The sequence below is a fragment of the Canis lupus genome, chromosome 10, assembly GCF_003254725.2.
Source record: "Canis lupus dingo isolate Sandy chromosome 10, ASM325472v2, whole genome shotgun sequence".
NCBI lineage: Eukaryota > Metazoa > Chordata > Mammalia > Carnivora > Canidae > Canis > Canis lupus.
In genome coordinates this window covers 48,240,324-48,263,385 of record NC_064252.1, presented here as the reverse complement: position 1 = coordinate 48,263,385, position 23,062 = coordinate 48,240,324, and the positions used below count along the sequence as shown (strand labels likewise).

Here is a 23,062-nt window from a genome sequence, read left to right as displayed (position 1 = left end):
GAGAGCCTTAGTTTAACACAAGGAACCTTTGCCCACTCATACCTCACCTTGCATCTATCTTAGATTATTTTTGTTTACTCTTTACTATTAATTTATTGCTTAAAACTATATATTTTTATTGTATGTCCTATGTAGAAAGTTACAGGGCATGTCCTTTGAGGAGTAATATGTTTTCTGGTCATATAACCTACTGAGAATCAAGAACTCTCTTAGGCCTGTATAGGTATTAATCAGATGCTGAAAACATGGGGGAAGAGGAGGTTTGAGTCTCATAGCCATGGATGGTGACAATAAGTTGGGTTCATAGCCCATCATAGACCCATTCAGAGAAGGACCTGAACTTCTAGACTTCTAGGGTCAATGTTAGAGGACTGTGCCCAGTATGGCTGGGAATATGTACTCAACAGTATGTGCCCTTACAGATCTTCATGGATATGCACATATGTCCTTGGTTGTGTGTGTGTGTGTGTGTGTGTGTGTGTGATGGGCAACACTCATGACCTCTGAGTTTTCAAACACTCCCTGAGTCTGGACATTGGCTTTGGCCAACATGGATTAAATGTGGAGCAAATTCAGCCTAGACACATGGAGTCTAAAACATGTGTGGTAAGAGGTTCTGAAAAGCACTTTCAAAAACCCAGATCATGCCAGCTTTAATGGGGGAATCCAGCATTTATTTTCACCCATCTGCTGGGATAAGGTGAAGTACACAATAGACGAGACATTTAAAGGGAAAAATTATGGCGGAAGTGGAGGAGACAGTGACTCAGATTTGTTTGTAGCTGTAGCTCTTATGTCTATTTTGCAAGGTCTTCCTAGGCAACATTAATTCTGGCTGAACAAACTTATAACAATATTGAAAGTTTACCAAATGGTTCATGGGTAGAGTTACATTTAGTCTTCACACTAACCTCATGTGCCAGCTGTTAATATGAATCCATCTGCAGAAAAAGAATGTGAAATATTGTCCTAATTGAGGCAGCACCAAGGAAGGCTTGAGCCACAGTTGCATGGACCAGGGAAAAGAATGGAGCTCCCTTAAGGGTGGGGAACTGCCCCCAGCTGGGTCCTGACCCAAGATGGACAGCATGTAGGTGATATCTGGTGTCCAATTGGGGACTGGGGCACTTAGGATGGATTCCCCACTAGCATGTATGCCCAGGAGCTCTACTCTAGGAGGGCAGGAATTGGGGAAAGTACTATCCCAGGCCACATAGAGGGCAGCTCAGAGTTCCAGAGGCCAAGATCTATCAGAGTTACCCCAGCCAGAGGCACAGTGTCCCCCCCGTCCCCACAAGGTGAGAGGGCTAGTATTAAGGGCCAAGGCGGAGAGGCTGGGGTTTGGGAGGAAATGAGATTCAAGAGAAAATCGGATTGCTAAGAGGAAAGCCAAGTGTCCTCAGTATCAGTGCTGTGTAGCAATCACTCCAAAACTCAGTGGCTTAAACAACAGCAATCATTTATTTTACTCAAGAATCTGCAACAGGGACAGGGCTGGGCAGGGACGGCTCATCTCTGCTCTTTGTGTATCAGCTGGGGCAATTTGACTAGAGCTGGAAGGTCCGCTTTCAAGATGGTGCACTGACATGCTGGCAAAGGAGCGCCGGTTGCTGCTTGGAGCTTAGCCAGATCTGGGGCAGGGCAGGGGTGGGGAGAGCTCAGTTCTTTTCCACAAGGGCCTTTCAACAGTGCTTCCTTACAGCTTGGTGACTGGTTCCAAGAGCTAGTGTCCCAAGAGAACTAGGCGAAAGCTGTATTGCCTTTCCCGACCTGCCTCAGAAGTCATACTGTGTCACCTCTGCCAGTATAACAGGCCTGCCCAGATTTAAGGGGAAGAAACATCGACTACCATCTCCTTCACACACACACACACACACACACACACACACACACACCTCTACAAGAATATCGAAGACATATTAAAAGAAGAGTATATGGGATGGATCTTCAGAAAATCAAAACTGCCACACACCAAGGGAGACTACTAACTTCATCCCTTGTCAACAAATCCTTTTTAAGAACTTACCATGTGCTAGCTGAACCAGAGGATCCAGTCCCTGCCTTCCAGAAGCTCATAGACTGATGGTGAAGCCGGGTAAAAAAATCAAGAGGTTATCGTAACCATAAAACGGTGTAATAGGGGAGATGAGAATAGGAAGGTGACATGGGGACTGGCACAGGGCCACAGACCCAACCTGGGGGAGGAAGAGCGTCAGGACAGTTTTCCAAAGAAAGTAACATCTCATCTGAGTCCTGAAAAAGAAGGGGTTTGGGAATAAGGGAGAGGTTTCCAGGGAGAGGGAATAGCACATCCAGAGATTTGAGGGAGGGAAACATATCCCTTAACTCTGCTGCGGTGACAAACAACCCCCAAACCTCAGCGGTTCACAACCATGCACATTATTTCTCACTCATATTGAATGTAGGCTGCAGGCCACCTGTGACTCTGCCTGAAGTTGGGGCTCCACTCCATCTTCTTTTTCATCCTGTAACACAAGCTGGAGCAGCACCTGTCTGGGAGATGAGGGCAAAAGAAGAAAGAGTCCCGGTGGCAATTTGCAGTGTCTCTAAAAGCTTCTGTTCATCCACTCACATTTCATTAGTCAAGCTTGTCATGTGGCCAAGCCCAGGGTCAATGAGGCAGCGACTTAGGCTTCTCCCATAAAGGAATAAGTGGGTGGTGATGGATATGCACCACAGGAGTGGAAGAGTCCATGGAAACCACTCGGGATGGCTGAAGCCTTGAGTAAGAAGTGGGCAGTGTGGCGAGGTGAGCTGAATACACACACAAAGTCTGATGACAAAGGGCCTCAGAAACCATGCTAAGGAGTCGAAATTTCATCCTGAGGTTAATAGGTGCCATTAGAGGAATTTAAACGGAGTGGCACAATCATATCTGTGCTCTAAATCAGTGGCTCTGGATGATTCTTGATAGAAGGACTGGAAAAAGCAGCACACTGGGGAGTCGAGAAAAAAGGGAAGCAAAGGAACAAATATTTTTTTAACACTTCTTATGTACTGGGCACTAGAATTCTATACTCCATAGCAGTCTAGAACAGCAGCCCACCCTTCACCTCATGTCTGCGAGTCTGGGCTCACGGTCCCTGCAGATTGGGCAGCGGGCCATAGAGTCCTTCCCACCCACCCACCATCACGGATTGCACTCTAAGATTCCCACTCTCTCCCCACTTTTTCCCTCTCTCCCGCCCATCTCTCTCTCCCTCTCCACCACTTCCCTCTCTCCCTCCCCCCCTCCCTCTTCCTCTCCCTCTCCCTCTTTTCCTTCCCCTCCTTCCCTCCATCTCTCTTTCTCCCTCTTCCTCTCTCTCCCCTCCTCCTCCTTCTCTCTCTCCCCTGAATTCCAAACAGGAGCAGATGTATTGTAGAGTGCCTCCGGAGTGGCTGAAGCAGGGGCTCCATGGAAAACTAGAGAAGTATTAAAGAAGCAGCACCAGGGAAGACTGCTCCTGAGAGAGAAAACAAGGATGCTCAGAGAGGAGCAGAGGAGAGACCGCTCTGCCACCAGGAGGGAGGAAAAGCCTTGATTTCTAACTATTGCCCAGTTTCTGGTTCCACCCCTTGTTAAGGACAATGGTATTCCCTGCCCTTGAATCCATGTGCTACCCCAAATCCTTATAATAAACTTGTTCTTTGGCTTCTCCTGTGAGTCTGAGTGGATTTCTGTGGTTTGTACCTCAAAATACCTTGATTAAGATACTTTATTCTCTGAGTCCCACAAGATCACCCCAGGTATAATGGGACCATGAGTACGTCCAGACTTCACCGGCTTGGGACTGAGGCTGCTGTTGTACAGCTTGCCCTGGTCACAGTGGGCTTCCGCCCAGCAGAAGCTAACAAAGACCAAAGGCCACAGACCCCAGAGCCTGGATTTCAGCCCCCAGGTGAAATTGTGGTGAAAGGCTGCCCCAGTGAAGTGGATCACAGCCAAATGACCCGGATGAAAGAACTCAGGTTTTCCATAGCTGCTGGACTTGTACTTAATTTCTCTGAGCCTCAGTGTGACCACCTGTAAAATGGAGCTATAGAGTTATACCCACTCATGGGCATGCTTTGAGATTATGTGAAATACCACAGTGCCTGGCACATAATATGCATTCAGCAAATGCTTCCTATTATTATTACCCTATTATTTTGCTATCATAGAGGAACTAAGGGCAGTAAGCCCCATGTCTTATAGTATGGGTTTTGGCATCAAGGCCTGCAACTTCATAGGCTCTTTACCAGCTGTATGGCCTTGGTCAAGTTGCTTGGCCTCTGAGCCTGTCTCCTCCTCTGTAAATGCTGATAATCCCCATTTTATAGGATTACGGTACCCACCATAAATTTCTGGTACTGCTTTGTGCATAGAAGATCCTCTATTAGTGGAAGCTATTTTTAATTTTAACCCATAACAGACTCTATCTCAGGGTACAGGGGACTAATGAGGAAGGAGTTGGGGGTGGGGGCTTACTCCAGGTCACAACACACAATCCACACATGCCCATGGAGCTTTCAGCATGAGTTCTGCTTTGTGAGAGCAAACACAACAGAAGAAGCAGCCTTGGTCTCAACCCCCTAGGAACATGCTATGTCACACTTGTATGCAGCTGTCTTTTGATTTCTGAGAATTGTCTTAATGAGACCAAAATCCTGGAAACACCATAAGCTAATGCAAAACATTATGGCAGCTGAAGCTCTCCTATTCATCTCCAAACGGGGACCCAGGCTTTTCACACACATTAGTTCATTTCCTTTTCCCCAAAGCCTGGGAGCAAGGTGTTTGTTACGCCAACTTTTTATTCTCCCTAGACTGGCAAACTGACTCCATAAGATTAAGTGATTTACCGTTGGTCACACTGTCACTAAGCAGCAGAGGCAGGGTTTAGTCAGATAGCCTGACTCCAAACCCCACACTCATCCAAGGCTGCTGTGGACAGTGAGCTAGAGAGACCAAGGTAGTCTCTTGTGTGCAAGTTCGGGCATTACCAACAGCTCCAGAACCTCTAGCCACATATCTAAGCATTTCCCAGAGTGCCTAGCCCAGGTCTGGCCATAAGATAAAGGCCTGATACTATCTGTCACGGAAATTAAATCTGCCTTTTGACACTTAAGTCCGGTGCTTTCTGAAATAACATTAACTGTATGCAATTATGCAAATACACTACCCCGTCACATCCCGATAACAATAGCCTTAATTATTGAGCACCTATTGTGAACCAGATGTTGCATACACTTCATCCCTAGTCCCAAATGCAACTGTAGTCAATTCAACAAGAAATTGTTGAATGCTTATGGTGCACCAAGCACTGGGTCATTATTATCATTTTCCAAATGAGCAAAATAGGCTCCAAGACTGAGTCAGTTACTGAAGTGGTTGGTCTGAACCAAGGACCCAGGCCTGCCTGATGACAAAGTCCATACCCTCTGTTCAACCCACACTAGGGTCTCCAAATTGAGCATTTACTAACAGCGCAACTCTACCAGAACGAAGATGGTAACTGCCAGAGAGCCAACCACACCTGTCATCACAAACCCCATGCCACAGTGCTACCAGAGGACATCTATTTGAGGTTGACATTGACCTGGTACCTCGGCAGCAGCCTCCTGCACAGGTTTTCCTAAGGTATGTGCCCTCCCCAGCAGGGCTGTATCTTGTTTCTACCTGCTTTGTTATAGAGCGTTTTCACAGCACTGTGCATAAATTAATTAGCAGACATTCTTCTATAAGAAACAGCCCCTGGATCTTAGCCTTAATTCACAGAGACAACAAAATAAAGTATTGGATTTCCAAGTTAAGAACAATCTGGCTTTTTCCAGCTTCCCTTGAAAAAATGCAAAATTTGGTGGAAACCCCTTGCATGGCTGCTTTCAAAGGCTGGGTGAGAATGCCCTCTTGCCCAGCTGCTACCCAAATTGGGAGAGCCAAGAACAGTCACCAGCCAGGAGGAGGGGGTATCACTGATGAGTGGGACTGATGCATTGTAATTAATGCTAATAAAAATAGATACTGCAGGAGAGAGAAGTGCCAAGCTAGGAATCCCTACTCCCGGATAGAATTTCTCACAGGTAATGGAAAGAAGAAGAAGAAGAAAAAAAAAAAAAAAAAAGTCACTTCTTATAGGAAACCTGATCTACACGTTGCCTACAGAGGATTTTTTGTAAAGTAACTAAGGAAATGCAACTAAAGACAGCAGCCCCAGAAAAATTAGACTAGCTCTACTTAGAAAACTTTCCTTCCTGCAACCCATGGGAACCCGGAACGCTACAGGCAGTTAGAAAGAATTTCTAAGCGCAGCGCGTTCAGTCTGCAGTTTCTACAGGGCCCCTCGGAGACTCCAGCGCCCGGTGCTTCTGGTCGGAGGAAGCCGCCCCAACTCTCCGAGACTTCCCCCTGCAAAGAAGAGGAGGGCTGGGAGGGAAGAACGGGAGAAGAGGAGAGGAAGCTTCCTTTGCAGTTGCTCCTGCCAGTCAAATCCCGCTGGCCACTCTGGCATCCCCTCAAACATTTCCTGGGCACCCACTGTGTGCAAGGCAGATCCAGATCCTCGGGGAGGGGGGAGGCGGTGGTGGAGATGCGAGGGTGAAAAGCCGGTGTCTGTTCCCCAAGGATCCTGCGATCCGACCCGGGCCACCCAGCGCGCCTCGGAGGGAAGGCGCCTCGGACGCGCCCCGCTCGAGCGGCCTCTCCGCCAGCCGGGCTGGTGCCGGGGCCGGGGGGTCCCGCGGAACCACCGGGGCCTCGCGGCGCCCTCTCCCCCTCCGCTGGAGGCCTGGGGGCACCGCGCGCCCACCCAACCACCCGCCGCTTGGGGGCTCCCGCGGGCACACCCGGCCGCAGGCGGGCTTAGTTAGGGACGCAAAGGCCCTCTGCGGCCCACGCGGAAGGAAAAAAAGCAAAACGAAAAACAAAAACAAGAGCCTGGTGGCGGACCTGGGCGGCCTCCCGGGCGCAGAGCCGAGAGCCAGGCCGCCTGGCCGCGATGCCCCGCCGGCCGCGTCCGAGCCCCAACGCCTCCCCGCGACGGCGCCCGGAGGCCCCTGCGGCTCCGGGGGGGCTGCAGCCCCGCGCCCCGAGCCCCGATCGTGACCGCGGGCGGGGACACACGGCCGGATCCAGGCCGAGCGTCGTCGGAGGGCGGGCGGCGCCCGGGCCCCGGGTCCCCGCGCCCCCTCGGGCCGCTCGCCGGTTTGCCGGCCTCCAAACGGGCCCGGAGCTCTAGTTCTAGATCTTTTCGTTGGAACGAGAACCCCTGTGAGCCCGCGGCCCCCAAACCGTTGTCTCCGGAGGGCCTTCTAGGCCGCCCCGTGGGTCGGGAGCTAAAGGCCCCGAGAGGGGGGCCCTGCTACCTGCTACTCCCGGCCTTGGGGGCGCGCTACAGGGCCAGGCACGTGCGACCCCGGCGCAGCCCCCCCCCCCCGGCGCCGCCCCACCTCCACCCCCCGCGCCCCGCCTCGGAGGCCGCCGCCCGAGCCCAGGGCCCGCAGCTTGCCCGCGCTTGGGGGGCGGCGGGGACCCTTCGAGAAGCGGAGCTCCAGGCGAGCGGAATGCCTGCGCCTCGACAGCGCCCAAACGCTGGGCAACACAGAAAACTGTGGGGTGCAGGGATCTGCAGAGAGCCCCCTGGTCCGCGGGGCCGGGCGGCAGGAAGCCCTCGAGCCTCGGCGCACGCCCGCCCCGCGCCGCTGGCCCGCTTGCATCGAAACGCGCCGGCCAGGCGGGAGCGGGAGCGGGAGCGGGAGCGGGAGCGGGAGCGGGAGGCCGGGGGCAGCGAGGGGCCTGCGGGAAACACCGCTCGGAGACCGCCGCGCCCGCTGCCCCCACCGCCCGCGCCCCCGACGGCGGCGCCCCAGAAACCAGCCCGCTGCGAGCTGCGAGCTGCGCCGAGGGCCTAGGGGGTCCGCACCGGGGGGACCGCACCAGGGTCCTGGGCGGCCCAGGGCATTTCTGCAGCCTTCAAAGCCTGGAAAAAATAAAGGTTTTGTTGTTGTTGTTGTTGTTGTTGTTGTATTTAAGTTTCTGGTCTTCTGTTTTGGCCCACCGAATCCCCCACCTCCCGCCCCCTCCTCTGCTGAGGGCCTTGGAAACAGCCTGCAAGCAGCCCCTCCTTAGATCACCCCCTTCTTTCTGAAATGTTCTCAACCCAAGGGCAGGGAAGCACTTGAGGGGCTGAGGGGCTGCTTTCTCCCTTCCCCAAAGGTTCTGCTAGTGGGCAATGTGCTCGCCCTAGGGTGGGCAACGAGGGGGCCATCTGTGGAGGCCTTTCTCTGGGGTGCTTCCTGCCCAGCAGCCCCAGACTGTCCCTGACCAAGAGTCTGGGGCAAAAATACTCTGTCAATGTGAGCTCCCTGGAGCACGCTCATCCACCTGTGCTGCTGCCTTCCAGAAAGTCTGATCCCAGAGGACTTCCAGCACACCTTGGAGGTGAGAGGAGACAGTTCAGTGAGTCCCAAATTTCCACCTATCTGCAAAAGTTTTCTCCTTCCCAGTCATGGAGCTTCTCCTATTTGTGCTTGATGAAATGGCAAGCGCAGGCCTCCCCAGCATGTCTTAGGGAAAGAAGGGATATGGGATTGGGTAGATAAGGGTGGGTTAGAACCGTGGCTTCTCCTGCAGCTGCTCTGAGCACTGGAACCTGGGCAGGCACTCAGCTGTCCCTGCTGGCAAGAGGGTCTAGCCCAGACCTGCTAGAGCCAGTTTCCTACAAATATGGGAGGGAGGAGAGAGTTGGTGGCATATGCACACACACCCATACATTGGGTAATGGCATTCCAGGTTTTCTGGGCTTGCTCTGTGATGATTTTTCACATGGCACACACGATATTATCCAGGTCCACGGCTGTTCTCTTGGCAGGGGTGACTCTCGGGCTTGGCAGCCAGGGCCCCAAAAAGGGCAAAGCTGGAAAGAACAGCGAGTCTGAAGTTCCAGAAAATGTGCCTTAGCTGAGCAGGATAAGACACAATTCTGGGGGAAGTTCAATCTTGAAGCTCCAAGAACACAGGGAGGGGTATATTCATGGTGGGAGCTGTGGCTGAGGTTGCAAAAGTTACATGCTTTTTCAAGGTTGGGATTCTCAGACCCACCCCAGCCCAGAATCAACAGGGACACAAAAGATCACATAAGCATCATCTAATAGTGGGAGAAAGTGAGGTGGAGCAGATCATAAACTGGCCCAGTCTTATACCAGGAAGCTACTGCCCAGTCCCACTCACTGACACCAGACCATGGTGCTTCCCCAGAGCCCAGCCTGACCTTGTCAAGATGTAAGATGGCCATGGTGAGAACTGGGACCTGCCTGCGGTCATTAACCATGTGGCTGAAGATGACATCTTGGAAAGAGTAGGTTGCCCATTTTTGGGGGGGGGGGGAGTCAGCAAGGTGGACTCTACACATTAGTGCAGCCAGAGATAAACATTTCCCATATGTCTCCCAGAGTCCTGTAAGACTATGGTGTGAACCCTGGGCAGCAGCACACAGGACTTTGGATAGAGTGGCCAGGATGCCACAGGGCTCCTCCCAGCCAACAGACACAGACTCTGCAGATGCCACCTGGATTTCTACAGGGAGCTGTCCCTGGCACTGGCATGGAACCTATTTGACAGCCCTGGTCTCAATGCACATGGAGGAGGCCTCCAAAAGCAAGTTTTAGAGTGAGTCCCAGGGTTCCACTCTTTCATGCCTGCAACTCCCCCAGAGGACTTCTAGAATGCTAGAGCCGGGGGAGACTTTTGGAAACCTTGCTAGGGAAATAAACACTTAGAGAAATAAACACAAGCTTTTCTCATAGACATCAAGCAAAGCAAAAACTTGAACCCAAGGTTCTGGATGCCCATCCAGTGCTCCTAGCACAACCTCCAGAGAACATTTAAAAGAGTGGGGGAGAAAAATAAACGCGGCCTAGACACAGGTTCCACACTTCTAAGCTGAGGGCAGAGCCCAGGCTCTGTTGCTGGCTTGGGTCCTGGAGCAGGGAGCAGGGTTGACTCCAGCCTCCAACAGCTCAGAGCAAAGAAGGGAAACGGAAGTGGAAAGGACCAGTCCGAGAAGAAGCAAAGCCCCGGGCTTTTCAAAACCTTACAAACAGCAGCAACACGCCCCCTCCGCCCCTGATTCTACCCCCAGATCTTCCACCGACTCCCCATGCCCTCCTCCCAGAGAACCAGCACCACGTGTTTCCACGTTTCCTTCCCTTAGAAGGACACAAAAAAAAAAAAACCCGAGGATCCCCTTATTCCGGAGTTCAGTGAGCTGGTTCCCAGGCTGGAGGTGCCCGGAGCCCGGTCCGGGCTCAGGGGCCAAAGGGCGGGATGCGTCCTGCTCCCACTCTGTCCTCCAGGACCACCCACGGGGGAAGCACCACGAGCTTCCTAGACTCCGCTCTCGCCTCCCCGTGGGACACAGGAGTCGAGTTCCGCAGAGGCCCCACGGGAGCGCCTGGTGCTTCCCGGGCCGCGGGACCCGTGGGGTTAAGTGTGAGTCCCCGCCCGGCGAAGAGCGCCCGGCGCGGAGCTGGGGCGGTACCGACCTCGGGGCAGCCGGCCGGGTTAGGAGAGAGGAAAGGCGGGATCCTCCAAGAAGCCGATTCTCAGGCGTCCGCCTGCGGCCACTGCCAAATCTTCTCCACTTCTTTCTCCTACTCCCTCCCCCTTTCCCTCGAAGACCGCCCAGGTCCGGAGTTCCTGGGGTGGGGGCGGGGCACTGCCAGCAGGAAAAGCCAAATCTTTGAGAGGCGCCCAAGCACGTCCAAACTCTCCCATCCTGCTGGCCGTCTCCTGGGCAGAATTTATCCCCAAAACTGCGCGCCCGGCGGGGCGCCGAAGAGCCGGAGTGGGGGTAGGGCACCCACGCGAAAGCTGCTCTAAGTTTCTAACCCCTCGGGGTACCCGCCACCCCTCTCCCTCCTCTTCCTCCCAGCACCCCCTTAAACAGTTCCCCGCCTTCTCCTCTCCCCTCTTCCCTCCCCACTTCGATCCTCCCCTTTTCTTCTCCGCGCGGATCCACTCCGCCCCCCCCACCCCACCCCCCCGGCTCCTTGTCCATCCCCTCCCTTGCTCTTTGGGCGTCCGCCCCGTCAATCACCGCCGCCGCCGGCCCCTGCCGGGTCCTCTCCGCCTCCCGGGTTCTTGGAGCGCCTCCCGCTCCCATCTCGGGCCGCCCTCCGCTGTGCGCGGAGCCCGGCGATCTGTCAGCGGAGCCGGCCGGGGGGAGCCGCCCGACCCGCCGGGGCTCGGGTTACCAGTGACTGACAGCGTCTCCATGGCGAATAATTTGACTCCGACTATTGTCTGGCGCGGGCAGGCCCCGGGTCAGATAACCAGACCAATCAGGGCGCGGGCCGCCGCGCCTCATGCCCGCTTAGAATAATATTATTAAAAAAGCAGCGAGCGAGCTAGACGGGAGGGAGAGCGAGCGAGAAGCGGGCGAGGGAGCGGCGGGCGGGCGCGGAGCATGCGGAGCGGCGCCCCGGGCGGCCCCCGGGCTTGGACGAGGGCGCAGGCCAGGCGCGCAGGCGGCGGGGGCGCGGAGGAGCGCGGGCGGCGCGGCCGGCGCGGGCACAGGCTGCCGTGACTCGGGGCTCGCCGGGAGACAGCGCGGGGCCAGGGGGGCCGCCCCGCCCGCCCCTCGGCCCGGACGACCCGGCGGGGAGGCGCCCATGCCGGACGGCGCAGCGCGGTGAGGGCGCGCGCGGGCGGGCGGGGGCGCAGCCGGCACCATGTCCATGCTGCCCACCTTCGGCTTCACGCAGGAGCAAGTGGCGTGCGTGTGCGAGGTGCTGCAGCAGGGCGGCAACATCGAGCGGCTGGGCCGCTTCCTGTGGTCGCTGCCCGCCTGCGAGCACCTCCACAAGAATGAGAGCGTGCTCAAGGCCAAGGCGGTGGTGGCCTTCCACCGCGGCAACTTCCGCGAGCTCTACAAGATCCTGGAGAGCCACCAGTTCTCGCCGCACAACCACGCCAAGCTGCAGCAGCTGTGGCTCAAGGCGCACTACATCGAGGCGGAGAAGCTGCGCGGCCGGCCCCTGGGCGCCGTGGGCAAGTACCGCGTGCGCCGCAAGTTTCCGCTGCCGCGCTCCATCTGGGACGGCGAGGAGACCAGCTACTGCTTCAAGGAGAAGAGTCGCAGCGTGCTGCGCGAGTGGTACGCGCACAACCCCTACCCCTCCCCGCGCGAGAAGCGCGAGCTGGCCGAGGCCACGGGCCTCACCACCACGCAGGTCAGCAACTGGTTCAAGAACCGGCGGCAGCGCGACCGGGCAGCCGAGGCCAAAGAAAGGTACGAGTAAGTAAAACTGCGGCGCCAGCTCCCCTCCCCGGGGCTCCAGGGAGGGAGGGGTCGCAGGACGTGTGCACGGACCCCGGGGGAGGCCTACGCCGGGTGCCCCGGCCCTGCCCCGGCCCCCAGCTGCAGCCTCGGCTGACCCCGCCGGCGCTCAGGTCTTGTGGGAGACCAGGAGGTCAGAAATTTGTCTAAAGCGGGCAAAGCGGTCGGGGAAGTTGTCAACTAACTCCCCGGTCGCTTGGGAACAAAGTGGAGAAGCCTCGAACTTTGGGGCAAAAGCAAGACAGTGGCTGGATCCTGTGCAAAGGGGGCACAGCAGGCAGGGTGTGACAGTCTTAGGCACGACAGAGGGGTCTCCAGTCAGGACTAGCTGGGGTGCAGATTTCGGGCTGCTTGTGGGAATTCACGGGCACTGCCCGGCACTTCCTGTTCGCCTTAAACAGCCCTCAGCCAAAGTGTGATTGGGGTCAGGATTGAGACTGATAGTTTCCTGGTGTGATCTGGACGTGGAGGGGCCTTGGCAAGAATCTTCCTTGTCTGGATATGGAAGTTGATAGGGAGAGTCTTATATCTTGGAGAGTCTTATATCTTGCATAGAAAGGACCAAGAGGAGCAAGGCCGAGAGGAAGTGTCAGCTGTAGGAGAGCAAAAGAGAAACACATGCCCCTTTTCCTGCCTTCTGGACCAGCAGCCCTTCCCTGGCCTGCCAGGCCCCCTCAACTCTTCTCCCCTAAGGCCCCACTGTCTTTAGGGAGTGGATCGGTAGGTCTGGGATGAGCTGAGAGCAACAGAAGGGCTGGGAGTTGCTTGTCCTCAAGGAAACCAGGACTTCCTGAACTAGCCTAACAGAACCATTAGGCCCTTGTGGCTGCCAGTCTGTGGCCCCCCTGAACCCCAAATATAAAGAGGGAAATGGGAGAAAACCCGATGGTGGGAAAGAAATCCAGCCTAAGTGTAACAGCCAAACAAGACACCTGGGGTTGGTGATATGGGGCATGTGCAGCCCAGAGTAAATGATTAGGGCGAGGGGGTGGGGTGGGATTGCTGAACAGTGGAACCAGATCTCTGGAAGAGGAAGGGGAGCTTCAGGCCGACCCTGGCCTCCCAGACAATGAGGTTGGGGTATCTGCAGTTGTAAGGTCTCAGCTGCCAGCCATGTAGGAAGTTCCCTTCCAGGAAAACAGAAAGGAAAGGTCTTGGGAAGCCAGTGAAGAAACAATCTACCCAAGGTTTCAAATCTCCAAATCTGGTTGGGGCCGACAGGCAAAGGCTGAGCAGGAGGTGGGTTCTCCCTGCTGGGGTCCCCTTCTACCCAGCCTGGCATGCATCCAGACTCCTGAAGAACTTGGTTCTCAGGCCAGGCCCCAGGTGAGGGCTGCCGAATCTCTCAGTTTCTGTATGTTGGAAAACTCTAGGCCGGGATTAGCCATCCCCTCCATTCTTCTCCCAAGGGCTGCCCTCCAAGCCCCTACAGCCTCCAGACTCCCAGCTGCGGTTTGCACCGTGCCACCACGGTAAGGGAGTGCTACCACCTTAGGGCCTTGCCCTTCGGCCCAGCAAGGAGAACCCTCCCAAGACCTGCCAGTTTGGATCTTAGCTCCAGGAACCTGAACCCCAATTAGAAGTTTTCCCTTAAGTGGAAAAAAAGCAACGAGAAGTGCAGACCTGTGAGATCCCTAACTTCACATGAGGCCGGCAGCCTAGGATCTAGGGACCCTCACTGCCCTGGCCCCACTTCTCCCCGCAACCACAACCGTGGCTCCAGGAGCCAAGAATCTGAAAACTCAGGCATCTTCCCTTCCTCTCTGTCTCCCCCTTCCCCAACTCCACTGAGCCTCGCTCCCCAGCCGCTCTCCTCTGGGAAAGAAATGTTAGAAACTCAGCGCAGGGGGTAGTGGGGGGGCAAGCAGAACGTACTCAGAACTGGAAAGCTATTCAAGAGGTTAAGAACAAGAAACGGTACAGAGAAAAGGGCAAGAGAGAGAAATCTTGTACTGAGCGATTAAGAGAACTGGCAGAAAGAAGGAGAGCCCCAGGCCAGGCGGAGAAAATGGTAGAAACCGAAAACAGCCCCGCAAGCAGCGCTGGGCGGCTCTGGCGCCGAGGCGAGCGGCGGGGTCGGCTCCGGGGGACGCGGCGGCGCGGGGCGGCCTCGGTTTCCCCGGCTGACCCGGCCGCTCTGCTCCTGCACTTGCAGGGAGAACAGTGAAAACTCCAACTCCAACAGCCACAACCCGCTGGCTGCGTCGCTGAACGGCAGCGGCAAGTCGGTGCTAGGCAGCTCGGAGGACGAGAAGACGCCGTCGGGGACGCCGGACCACTCGTCGTCCAGCCCCGCGCTGCTGCTCAGCCCGCCGCCGCCGCCCGGGCTGCCGTCCCTGCACAGCCTGGGCCACCCTCCCGGCCCCAGCGCCGTGCCCGTGCCCGTGCCGGGCGCAGGCGGCGCGGACCCGCTGCAGCACCACCACGGCCTGCAGGACTCCATCCTCAACCCCATGTCGGCCAACCTCGTGGACCTGGGCTCCTAGAGCCCCGCGGCCTCGCGCGCTGGCCTTCGCGGCGTGGCGCTGGGGACCCGAGAGGCGGTGTCGGGAGGGCGCCCCACCAGGTACTGAGAGACCCGCGCGCTGCCCAGCAGAACCGCCGGCCCGGGCAGGGTGGACGGCGCCTTGGTCTGGTCTGTGTCCGGGATTGGCTTCCAACAAGTTGCTCCCGGGATCCCTCGGAGGCCTGGGACCGGGCCTTGAACCGGGGAAGGGAATAAATTATACACCGTTCTCACACTCTCTCTCTCCCGACCTTCTCACCCCTTCTTTCCTGTTCCTTCCCTCTCCTTGCCTCCCTTGCTCTTTTTTTCCAGTCCCTTCCCTTCCATCTCTCTTATCCTGCCTCCCTCCTTCTTGCTTTCCCCGGTTTCCCGACCCTTTGTATTTCTGGCTTGTCACCCCTCACCACTTTTCCTTTTCTCTATTTCTGTTTTTCCGTCTCTCCTCTGGCAGCCCCTTGCGCTCCTGGCCCTCGGGTCTGTACCCCCTCAGCCTTCCTCCTCCCCTCTGGACACCGATTTGCGTCCTCCTGCCTCACTTTCAGGGGTGGACGCGGCAGGGGGGAGAGCAGAGGAACCAGGCCTTCCCCAGAGGCCCTCCCTGGGGTTCAGCGGGGCTGCAGGTGTCAGCTGTGCGCCTAGCGACTTAAGCGAAAGAGAAAGGACCACGCATGGCGCACTTGCCTCTCTTTCTCTCTGTGAGGCCATGCTCTCTCCTCTTCCTCCCGGGACTGTGGCGACAGTGCTCCCGGCAGAGTGTGCCTCCCCAGCCGCGGACTTGCCGTCTCCCTGTCATGCCCTCATGTGAATGTTCTTCGGGAAATATTTCTGCTTTTATTTTATAATAAAATTAGAAATCATAAATATATATATGGATATATACTACAAGGCCCGGGATCCGGGAGTGCAGCAGTGTCTGATTTCCCTACAGGGACTCGACACCCCGGGTGGACCGTTGTGAGAGGCGACATCCCGTGAGCCCCAGAAACTGGGAGCTGCCTTCCCCCATCCGAGACTCATATCAGCCCTAAGGTGAAGGGATTGAAAACGCTGAAACCTCCTCCCCCAAAGCCTTCTGTCCCCTTTCTTGTCCGGAAAGCTCCCTGCAAAAGCAGGAAGGGGGTGGTCTGCTGTTCTTGGGGACTCTTCCTTCATCAGCCACGCAGGGCTCTCACTATCCTCTTTCTTCACTTTGGGGATGGAAGTAAGAAAAAGAGAAGCTGTGTGACAAATAATGAAGGGGACGTGCATTTGGAGATGCCAAAGCTGGGGAACAACTCCGGCCATGGAGGTTTCCTTAGTGGTGGCCACAGTCCCCAGAAACCGGTGGCCCCAAGGGCAGCCGCTGAGCCAGCTGCAATGCCCGGGTAGTGGTGGTGCGTGTGGGTGTGGAGCAAAGGTGTCCAAGCTCAGAAATCTGTCGTTTGGGGATGGTGATGAAAGGATTGGGGAACAGTGGAAGTCCAAAGAGACTGGGGAGGCCCTCGGGCATGTGTTCTAATAGGAGCAAGGGGGCACCAGGGCTTGGCTGCGCCTCGGCTCAGTGCACAGTAGGTTCCTCTGTAGCAGTACATTAACCTGCAGCGCCCTCTCCCTTCTGGGGGACCCAGTCCCACCTCTCCCCCACATTATTCGACCCGTCTAAGCCTATCCTGGCAGATCTGAAGCCTGCAGGAGGAAGTTGTGGCTATTGCATCTCAGATCACCACGGCTGTGAGTACCGAATGTGTTCCTCCAACGGGACCAGGACGCTTCGGACCAGACTTGCCATGTCAACCCTAAGGAAAGTGGGAATGAGGACAGTGAGATCCTAGAGTGCTGGGACCTCTTTGGAGACTTTCCTCTCAGATGAAATCAGCATTCGCCAAAGACCCTTTTGCGAGTACTTTCTAAGTACGGAGGATTCCTTTCCTGCCGAGATTTGATTCGAGAATCGGGCCGCCGCGGACCCGCAGAGGCAGACAGCTGGGCGGGCTCACTTGGCGCGAGGCTATGACACCGCCTTTGCTCTGTGCAGGCCTGAAGGTCCAGAGAATCAGAACCGCCAGCAGGCTGAGACTGTACATGGGCCCGAAACAGCACCCTAAGAGGAACTCCAGCCCTGAGGAGGCAGCTCCCTCCACCTCTCCTGCAGGCTCTGCTCTAGGGGACAACGCAGGTCTCCCTGGGCTCTCCCAGGCCCAGATCTACACTTATAGGGCCCCAGCTGCCTGACCTTCACTGACTAGCGGAGTGAAGAGCCAGCTATTGCCTGAGAGTCCCAAGAGGCTCTAGCGACCAGAGAAGCCACCCTGATTCAGCCGAGCTGAGCCACCAGCCCCACCCCAGGGCTTACTTCTGGGAATGGAAGAAACAGGGTAGCCCCTGTAGCCCACATCATCCCTACCTGCCTCCTATTTCCCACACTCCCACTCTCAGGGAAACAGGCTCTGCACAATCTTTCACAAGGACACCAACATACACATTCATATGCGATTCACTAGGATTGAAAGGCTCTTGTGTGCCAGGCACTGTGCATAGGCACCAAAAAAACACACTCTCACCCTCCACACAGGGAAACACTATTACACGTATCTTTGAACACACAGAGAAGCAAACCCACTGACTCTGAACCCATTCTCAGAGACACAAGCTCAAGTCTTCAGGCAAAACCTAAACACTCTCCTGCCCCAATATATATGAGATACGTCCCCAAATGAGTCTCTCCCACATATGTGAACTCACACACACAAACACAAATACACACCATGCTTCTCCCCAGTAGCGTGCAAACCCACACTCACACCAGTGCCAGTCCTGGTCTACGGATCTGCTGAGGCCGGAGCATGGCCTTGCAGCACAAGCTTGCCTTGAAGGTCTCAGTGGCTGTCTCCCAGAGAAAGAGATGGTCCTAGCCCGAGGAAGCAGAGGGCCAGGGATCCCACCTGTGGCACCTTCTTTTGGGGGGCCCAAGTGGGATGGCTCGAGTTTGCCAGGGAGCTCTCACTGGCCAGTAGGGGGCCGGTTGCCTGTCCTGGAGCTTTATTCGGGCACAGCCTAGCTACTTGTTGCAACTTTCCTCTTTCCCTCCCCTTTGGAAGGCTAACCCCGAAAATATTTACTTAAACGGGAAACTATGCAGAAGTTCTGAAAATAAACCCGAGCAGCTACTCACCCACTGCATAAACCTATAACAAGCCAGTCCTCCATTCCACACTCCACTAGACCTAGGGAGAGGCTGTGGCCCCTGCCAGAGCGTGCCAACTGGACGCAGCTTTTGCACAGATGCTGCCAGATGAATACAACCACTCCCAAGAGGCGTCCACCAAACAGGGTTCCTAATGGCTTGTCACTCCTTTCCCGCAGCAGCAGGAAGCCAGGAGTCTTGCTCTGGCAACCATAGAGGACACAGCGCTGGAAACGCGAATCTCCCTTCCTTTCTGTTCTCCTGACCTCATCCGCCTTTCATTTGCTTCCAGCCAGGTTCCATACCCACGCAACCCTCAAAGGTGAACATGAATGAAGATGATAGAATCCAGCCCTCCAGCGCAGCTGGCCAACTCACCTGCTTGAAAGCATAAAACTCAAGGGCAACTGAGCACAGAAGAGAGCCAGGGGGCTCGCTGTGCCTCCGGGGCAGTCTTCTCCCCCTCACTTCCAACTCAGCAGCCGGCACTGGGATGTGGTCCTAGCACAGATCCTGCTGTTCCCACTCCCAAAATGCATCTCAAGGTAGTGGCAGGTCTACCTGGGGAGCAGGTAGTGATGGCGCACCACACAAGCAAAAGTTGAACAGTGCCAGGGAGATCTGAGGAGGGAACACAGGACCACCTAGTCCTAGATTTTCCCTAGTCTTGTAGGAAACACCATTTCGGTGCCTGGGAAAACAGGGACCAGCCAAGTGGGGGTGCAGGAGTCAGGGAACTTGGCCTCCACATCCCCACTAGTGCCCCACTCTTATGGGGATACTGCTGGGGTTCCTGGAGACATGTGAATGTTTTTAGTTGAGGGGCAGGTGGAGAAGGTTGGAGGAGGGTTTGGGCTTGTGACTGAGGCCCCTCCTTTTTCCGTGTTGCCGATCCCAACAGTCCCGTCCAGCCCGGGGGCATCCGTACCCCCGGGGCACAAAGCTGTCTAGGGCATCTGGAAACGGTAGAGACCCAGTGCATGAGGATGTACTGAGAAACGTGAGAAGGCCTAAGATAGTGTGTAGGCTCAGTGGGGTGAAAAGCTGGTGTTGTAGATGGGGCAGACGAGCCGTGCCCTGGAAGGCTGGCCGATTTTGAGTACACGGGTGGGCGGATGAGCCAGTGCGCCCCAGAGCTCTCCGGTGAGCCAGCGAAGTCAAACTACACTTGTGCACTCCTGCTGCCAAGGGAGCCCAGAGGAGGACCAGCCTCTCTTATCACTCCGCCAGAACCCAACCCGGCGGAGGGCGCAAGTTGCTGCTGATTCCTGAAGCAATGCGAGGCAGGGTGGGCCAGGAGGGAAGGAGATTCCCTGTGTCACTGCTGCCAGGGGCTGGGCAGTGGAGTTAAGTCTGAGCCCAAGAGATCTGGAGTCCTGGTGTCAGGGTCAAGGCCTCCGCCACCCTTTGCGTGCCTGGCAGGAGTCTCTTCTCTGTGGGTGTCCATGTGACTGGAACTCAGAAATGGCTTTTGGGGTGTGAGGATTAATCAGAGCAGAGACAGATTAGGTGTCCTACTCTGGGGTGCGCTTAACAGTTTTCCCACAATCTCCCCAGCAAGGCTGCTCCCTCGCCAGGTGGATGCCTAAGTAACACCCAGGGATCTGCGCAAAGAAAGCCCCCTCCCGAGACCCGACAGGCGCCCCTAAGTGCCACAGAGCCTCCCTTGCTTGGGGACCCACAAACCCAACAGGCTGGCACAGGGCGGCCACGTAGGGGGAGTCCTTCTTTAGGACGCGAATAGCCTGGCTCTTGCCAAGGCTACGTCCACGACTACCAGCGGCCCAGTCCACCCGGAGTGCCTCGCCGGCTGCCCTCGCCGAGCAGTGTGCACGCGCCGACTCTCGGGGCCACGGGGAGAAACCCCGCAGGCCCACCAGCGCCCTGGGTGCCAGGCCCCCCGCGGCCGGCTTTCGAGGCGCTGCTCGGAGTCCCGGAGCTCTGGGGCCGGGGTCCGCGGGGCTGCGCAGCCCCGTTCCTCCCGGCCTTTGAGCTGGGGTCGGGCGGGGGCAGAGGCCTGGGAGCCCGGGCCTTCGGGACACGCCGCGGGCGACAAGACCAGCCGCCGCTGCGCCACCCCCAGTGGCCATCCGCTGCGGGTTCAGGGCACCCGGGCCCGACAGGCCCACCCCCGGGCTTCGGCGGCCTGGGAGTCCCACCAGGGTCGCCTGAGTCCCCGTCCAGCGAGCGACAGGTGAGGCTGGAAGGCAAGAGCAGCGGCGGGGCGGACCGGCCGAGCGAGGCCCCTCCATCGCTCCGCGCAGCCGGGCGCGCTCCAGGCTGGAAAGCTCCTCGCGGGCGCACTTGCCCCGGGCGGCGGATCCGCAGCTCCGCGGTGACTCGGTGGTCCCCAGCGTACAGGTCCTAACTGCCATTTCTTGGACGCGCTTTGCGCACCTGGTGTCTGTTTGATTCTCGCAGCGGCCACACAAAGCAGCTCGTCCTGCGGGTAGACGAACGGAGCCGGCGTTCGGGAGCTTGCCCAGCGTGGCGCGCCCCAGGGCGGCCGGAGCCGCATCCGAGCCCGCTCTGCGCGCGGCCGCAGCGCGGCCCCCGGGGGTAGCTGGCGGCCGAGGCGGGCGCAGCAGCCTCCCGCGGGGACCCGGGCCTCGCCGGGCCGAGGGCAAGGGAGCCGACGGCGGGGACCGGCCCCAGACCCTGAGCGAGTTCATCTCCTTGAGCAGCGAGGCTCGGGATGATCGCGCCGGTTCCCGCTGGCCCGCTGCTACGTGGGCAGAGCGCACCGCGCCCCACCGAGGGGCTTGGACCCGTGCAGGTTACTCCCCAGGAAACAGGGAACCTTGGGACCCTCGGATGAGCCCGCTGCTACCTCCCTCTGCGCCCTCCTGAGCCTCTGACCCCGGCCCAGCCTTTTGGGGGACCTCGAGGGCTGCGACGTGCGTCTTGGGTGGGACGCCCTCTTCTTTTCCACTGCACCCCCGCTTCGTCCCGCGCTGCCGACAGGGCTCTGCATCTGGGGGGCAGTGTGTGTATTAAGACGTCACTTTATTAACCTGGATTTACGCTGGGACGAGAGGAGCTCAGAAGGGACAGGGGCTCCAGAGGGTTGGAGGATGGGAACCGACCACACTCATCCCGCCCTTCCCCCGACTCAGGCCCCCTTCTCGGTGGGTCCGCAGAGATGGTGGCGGTGCGAGCACTCCCGTTCCACCTGAGCTGCGTGATTCTATCACTTTCAAGACGGGGGATATGAAGTAGCCCGTTGTTGAGAGACAGACCCACTGGCGACCCTGGAAAGCCACCCAGAGGCACCTAAACTGAGGAGGGAGGTCACCGGTCCAAGCCCGAGGTGGGGCGGGTGGGGCAGGCCCAGCAAAGGAGGCCAGCCCGGAAGTGTGCGGCCTGCCTCCCTCTGCCTCCCCTGAGGGAAGAGCCTCAGCCCTCCGCTGGGCAGGCTTGGAGGCTGGCGGTTGGAGGGAATTAGAAAAGGCGAAGCTGAACGGTTTCTGAAAGCAAACTGGGTTTGCAAGTCTAGGTAGCCCTGGCATTATGTGGCAATCTGCAGGGTGGCGCTGGTTTCACAAACTTCCTATCATTTAATATTCTCACCTGTAGAGGATAGCAGAAAAGTGATTCTTATCTCCATTTGTCTTATCTCCATCTGTCTCGTGACAGATGAGGACATGAGACTAAGGAAGGTGTTCTGTGTGGCTCTCCTGAGGCTCCAGGGTTAGTAGAGGCTCCTTCCTCTACGCTCCATTGTTGAAGTGCCTTGTTTAGTTTGGGAGAAATAGCAGGAACCAAACCTGCCCAAAGATTGCTCCCCAGGGGTTAGGGGAAGGACCCCAGGGGTTAGGAGATGGCACAATAGATCATGAAGCCCTAGATGCTGCTACAGAAACTTAAAGCAAGTGTACCTCAAAATCAGAAAAATCTATCCCTGCAATCACTACAAGGAATGCCTCAAACAGGTCTCTCTGGAAAGGCCACTTCCATACCAGAGAAGACCTAGGAAGTGGGCAGAGCTGAGAACTAGAGCTGTGCTTTCTCATTGGGCTTAGGACCTGTCGGTTAAGGCTCCTTGCAAATGAATTGGGAGCCAGGAATTTTCTCAGAATGTAAGAATTTTGGAGGTCATACCCAAAATTGCTGTAGGCTTTTTAACTGGAGAAAATGGGAAGAGACCCAAGATTTCGGTTTACTTGGAAAGACTAACCCCCAGTGTCAATTCAGAGCTGTAAATGAAGAAGTCAAGACTCACTTTATCATTTACTGATTTTTCTTTCAAGGAGTTCTGTTAAGCCGTCACCCAGAAGGCAAATAATATTGCATACGAGAAATGAGAAATTTTGTTAGGGGCCAACTAGAAGTGAAGACAAGACTTCAGAGAAAGGGTGAAAATCCAGAATGGCTGGATCCAAGACACGGTCTCAGGGGTTAGGAAGGGCAGCCAGCAGTGTCTCTTTCCCTAGAGACCAGGAATCAGGAGGGCTGAAGGAGGCACAAACCAGCAGACTTGCACACTCAGAAGCAACTGAGATGAGACACCAAATTTGAGACCAGAAAAGACTGAAAATCCCACCATACCTGGTAACTGTGTCAACAAAAGTCTGCCTCACACTCAAAATCTCCCCAACATAGGTAGCTTCCAACCCAAACTTACCTGAAGCAAAGAGTAGGAAAAGAGACCCTATTGTGTATGGATATAACTCATACATGCCAAAACATGAACTTATTTTTCACCTATGTAACAGTCCAGTAGGGGTGTTTCTGGCCAGCAGGTGGCTTCCATGAGGTGTTTCATAGACCCAGGCTCCCTCATCAGGTGGCTCCGCCCTCACTTGGAACCTTGGAGTCCTTTGCATGCAGCTGCAGGTGGAGTAAGGAGCTTGGAGGGCAGGTGTGGGGAGTACGGGGTGGGGGGCTGTTTTGGGGTGGTGCACATCGCTTCCACTTACACTCTACTGGATCGGACTTAGTCACATGACCAACCCAAATGCAAGAGAAACCAAGGAATGGAGCTACCTGTGTGACCACAAAGAAATCCAAGGAAAATGATTCATTAAGTCTCTATGAGGAGTTAGTCAATCCCCAGTGATTTTAGACCAGAGA

General features: G+C 56.4%; 1 protein-coding gene and 1 long non-coding RNA gene across 3 annotated transcripts; one reads left to right on the top strand and one right to left on the bottom strand.

Annotated features, from left to right (window-relative positions):
* Window positions 1-1,440: 1,440 nt before the first annotated feature.
* Window positions 1,441-10,929, bottom strand: LOC112671395 (uncharacterized). The gene is made up of 2 exons (XR_003143600.3): window positions 10,525-10,929; window positions 1,441-2,957 (listed from the first exon to the last, which is right to left on the bottom strand). It is a non-coding gene; the product is annotated as an uncharacterized LOC112671395 (long non-coding RNA).
* A 724-nt stretch (window positions 10,930-11,653) lies between these two features.
* Window positions 11,654-15,691, top strand: SIX2 (SIX homeobox 2). Of its 2 annotated transcripts, none has more exons than XM_025465641.3 (2): window positions 11,654-12,272; window positions 14,476-15,691. In XM_025465641.3, the coding sequence occupies exons 1-2, from the start codon at window positions 11,713-11,715 to the stop codon at window positions 14,804-14,806; spliced, it is 891 nt and encodes a 296-aa protein (XP_025321426.1). In that variant the 5' UTR covers window positions 11,654-11,712; the 3' UTR covers window positions 14,807-15,691. The 2 variants fall into 2 exon arrangements, with proteins under 2 accessions (XP_025321426.1, XP_025321415.1); XM_025465630.3 differs by having other exon boundaries at window positions 11,654-12,278.
* The last annotated feature ends 7,371 nt before the right edge of the window (window positions 15,692-23,062 follow it).

What these genes read in the sequence shown, in the direction of transcription:
- SIX2 (XM_025465630.3), top strand. Translation starts at nt 11,713, where the DNA reads ATGTCCATGCTGCCCACCTTCGGCTTCACGCAGGAGCAAGTGGCGTGC. An exon ending in GAGGCCAAAGAAAGGTACGA is followed by an intron (nt 12,279 to 14,475) that starts GTAAGTAAAACT and finishes CTGCACTTGCAG; the next exon opens with GGAGAACAGTGAAAACTCCA.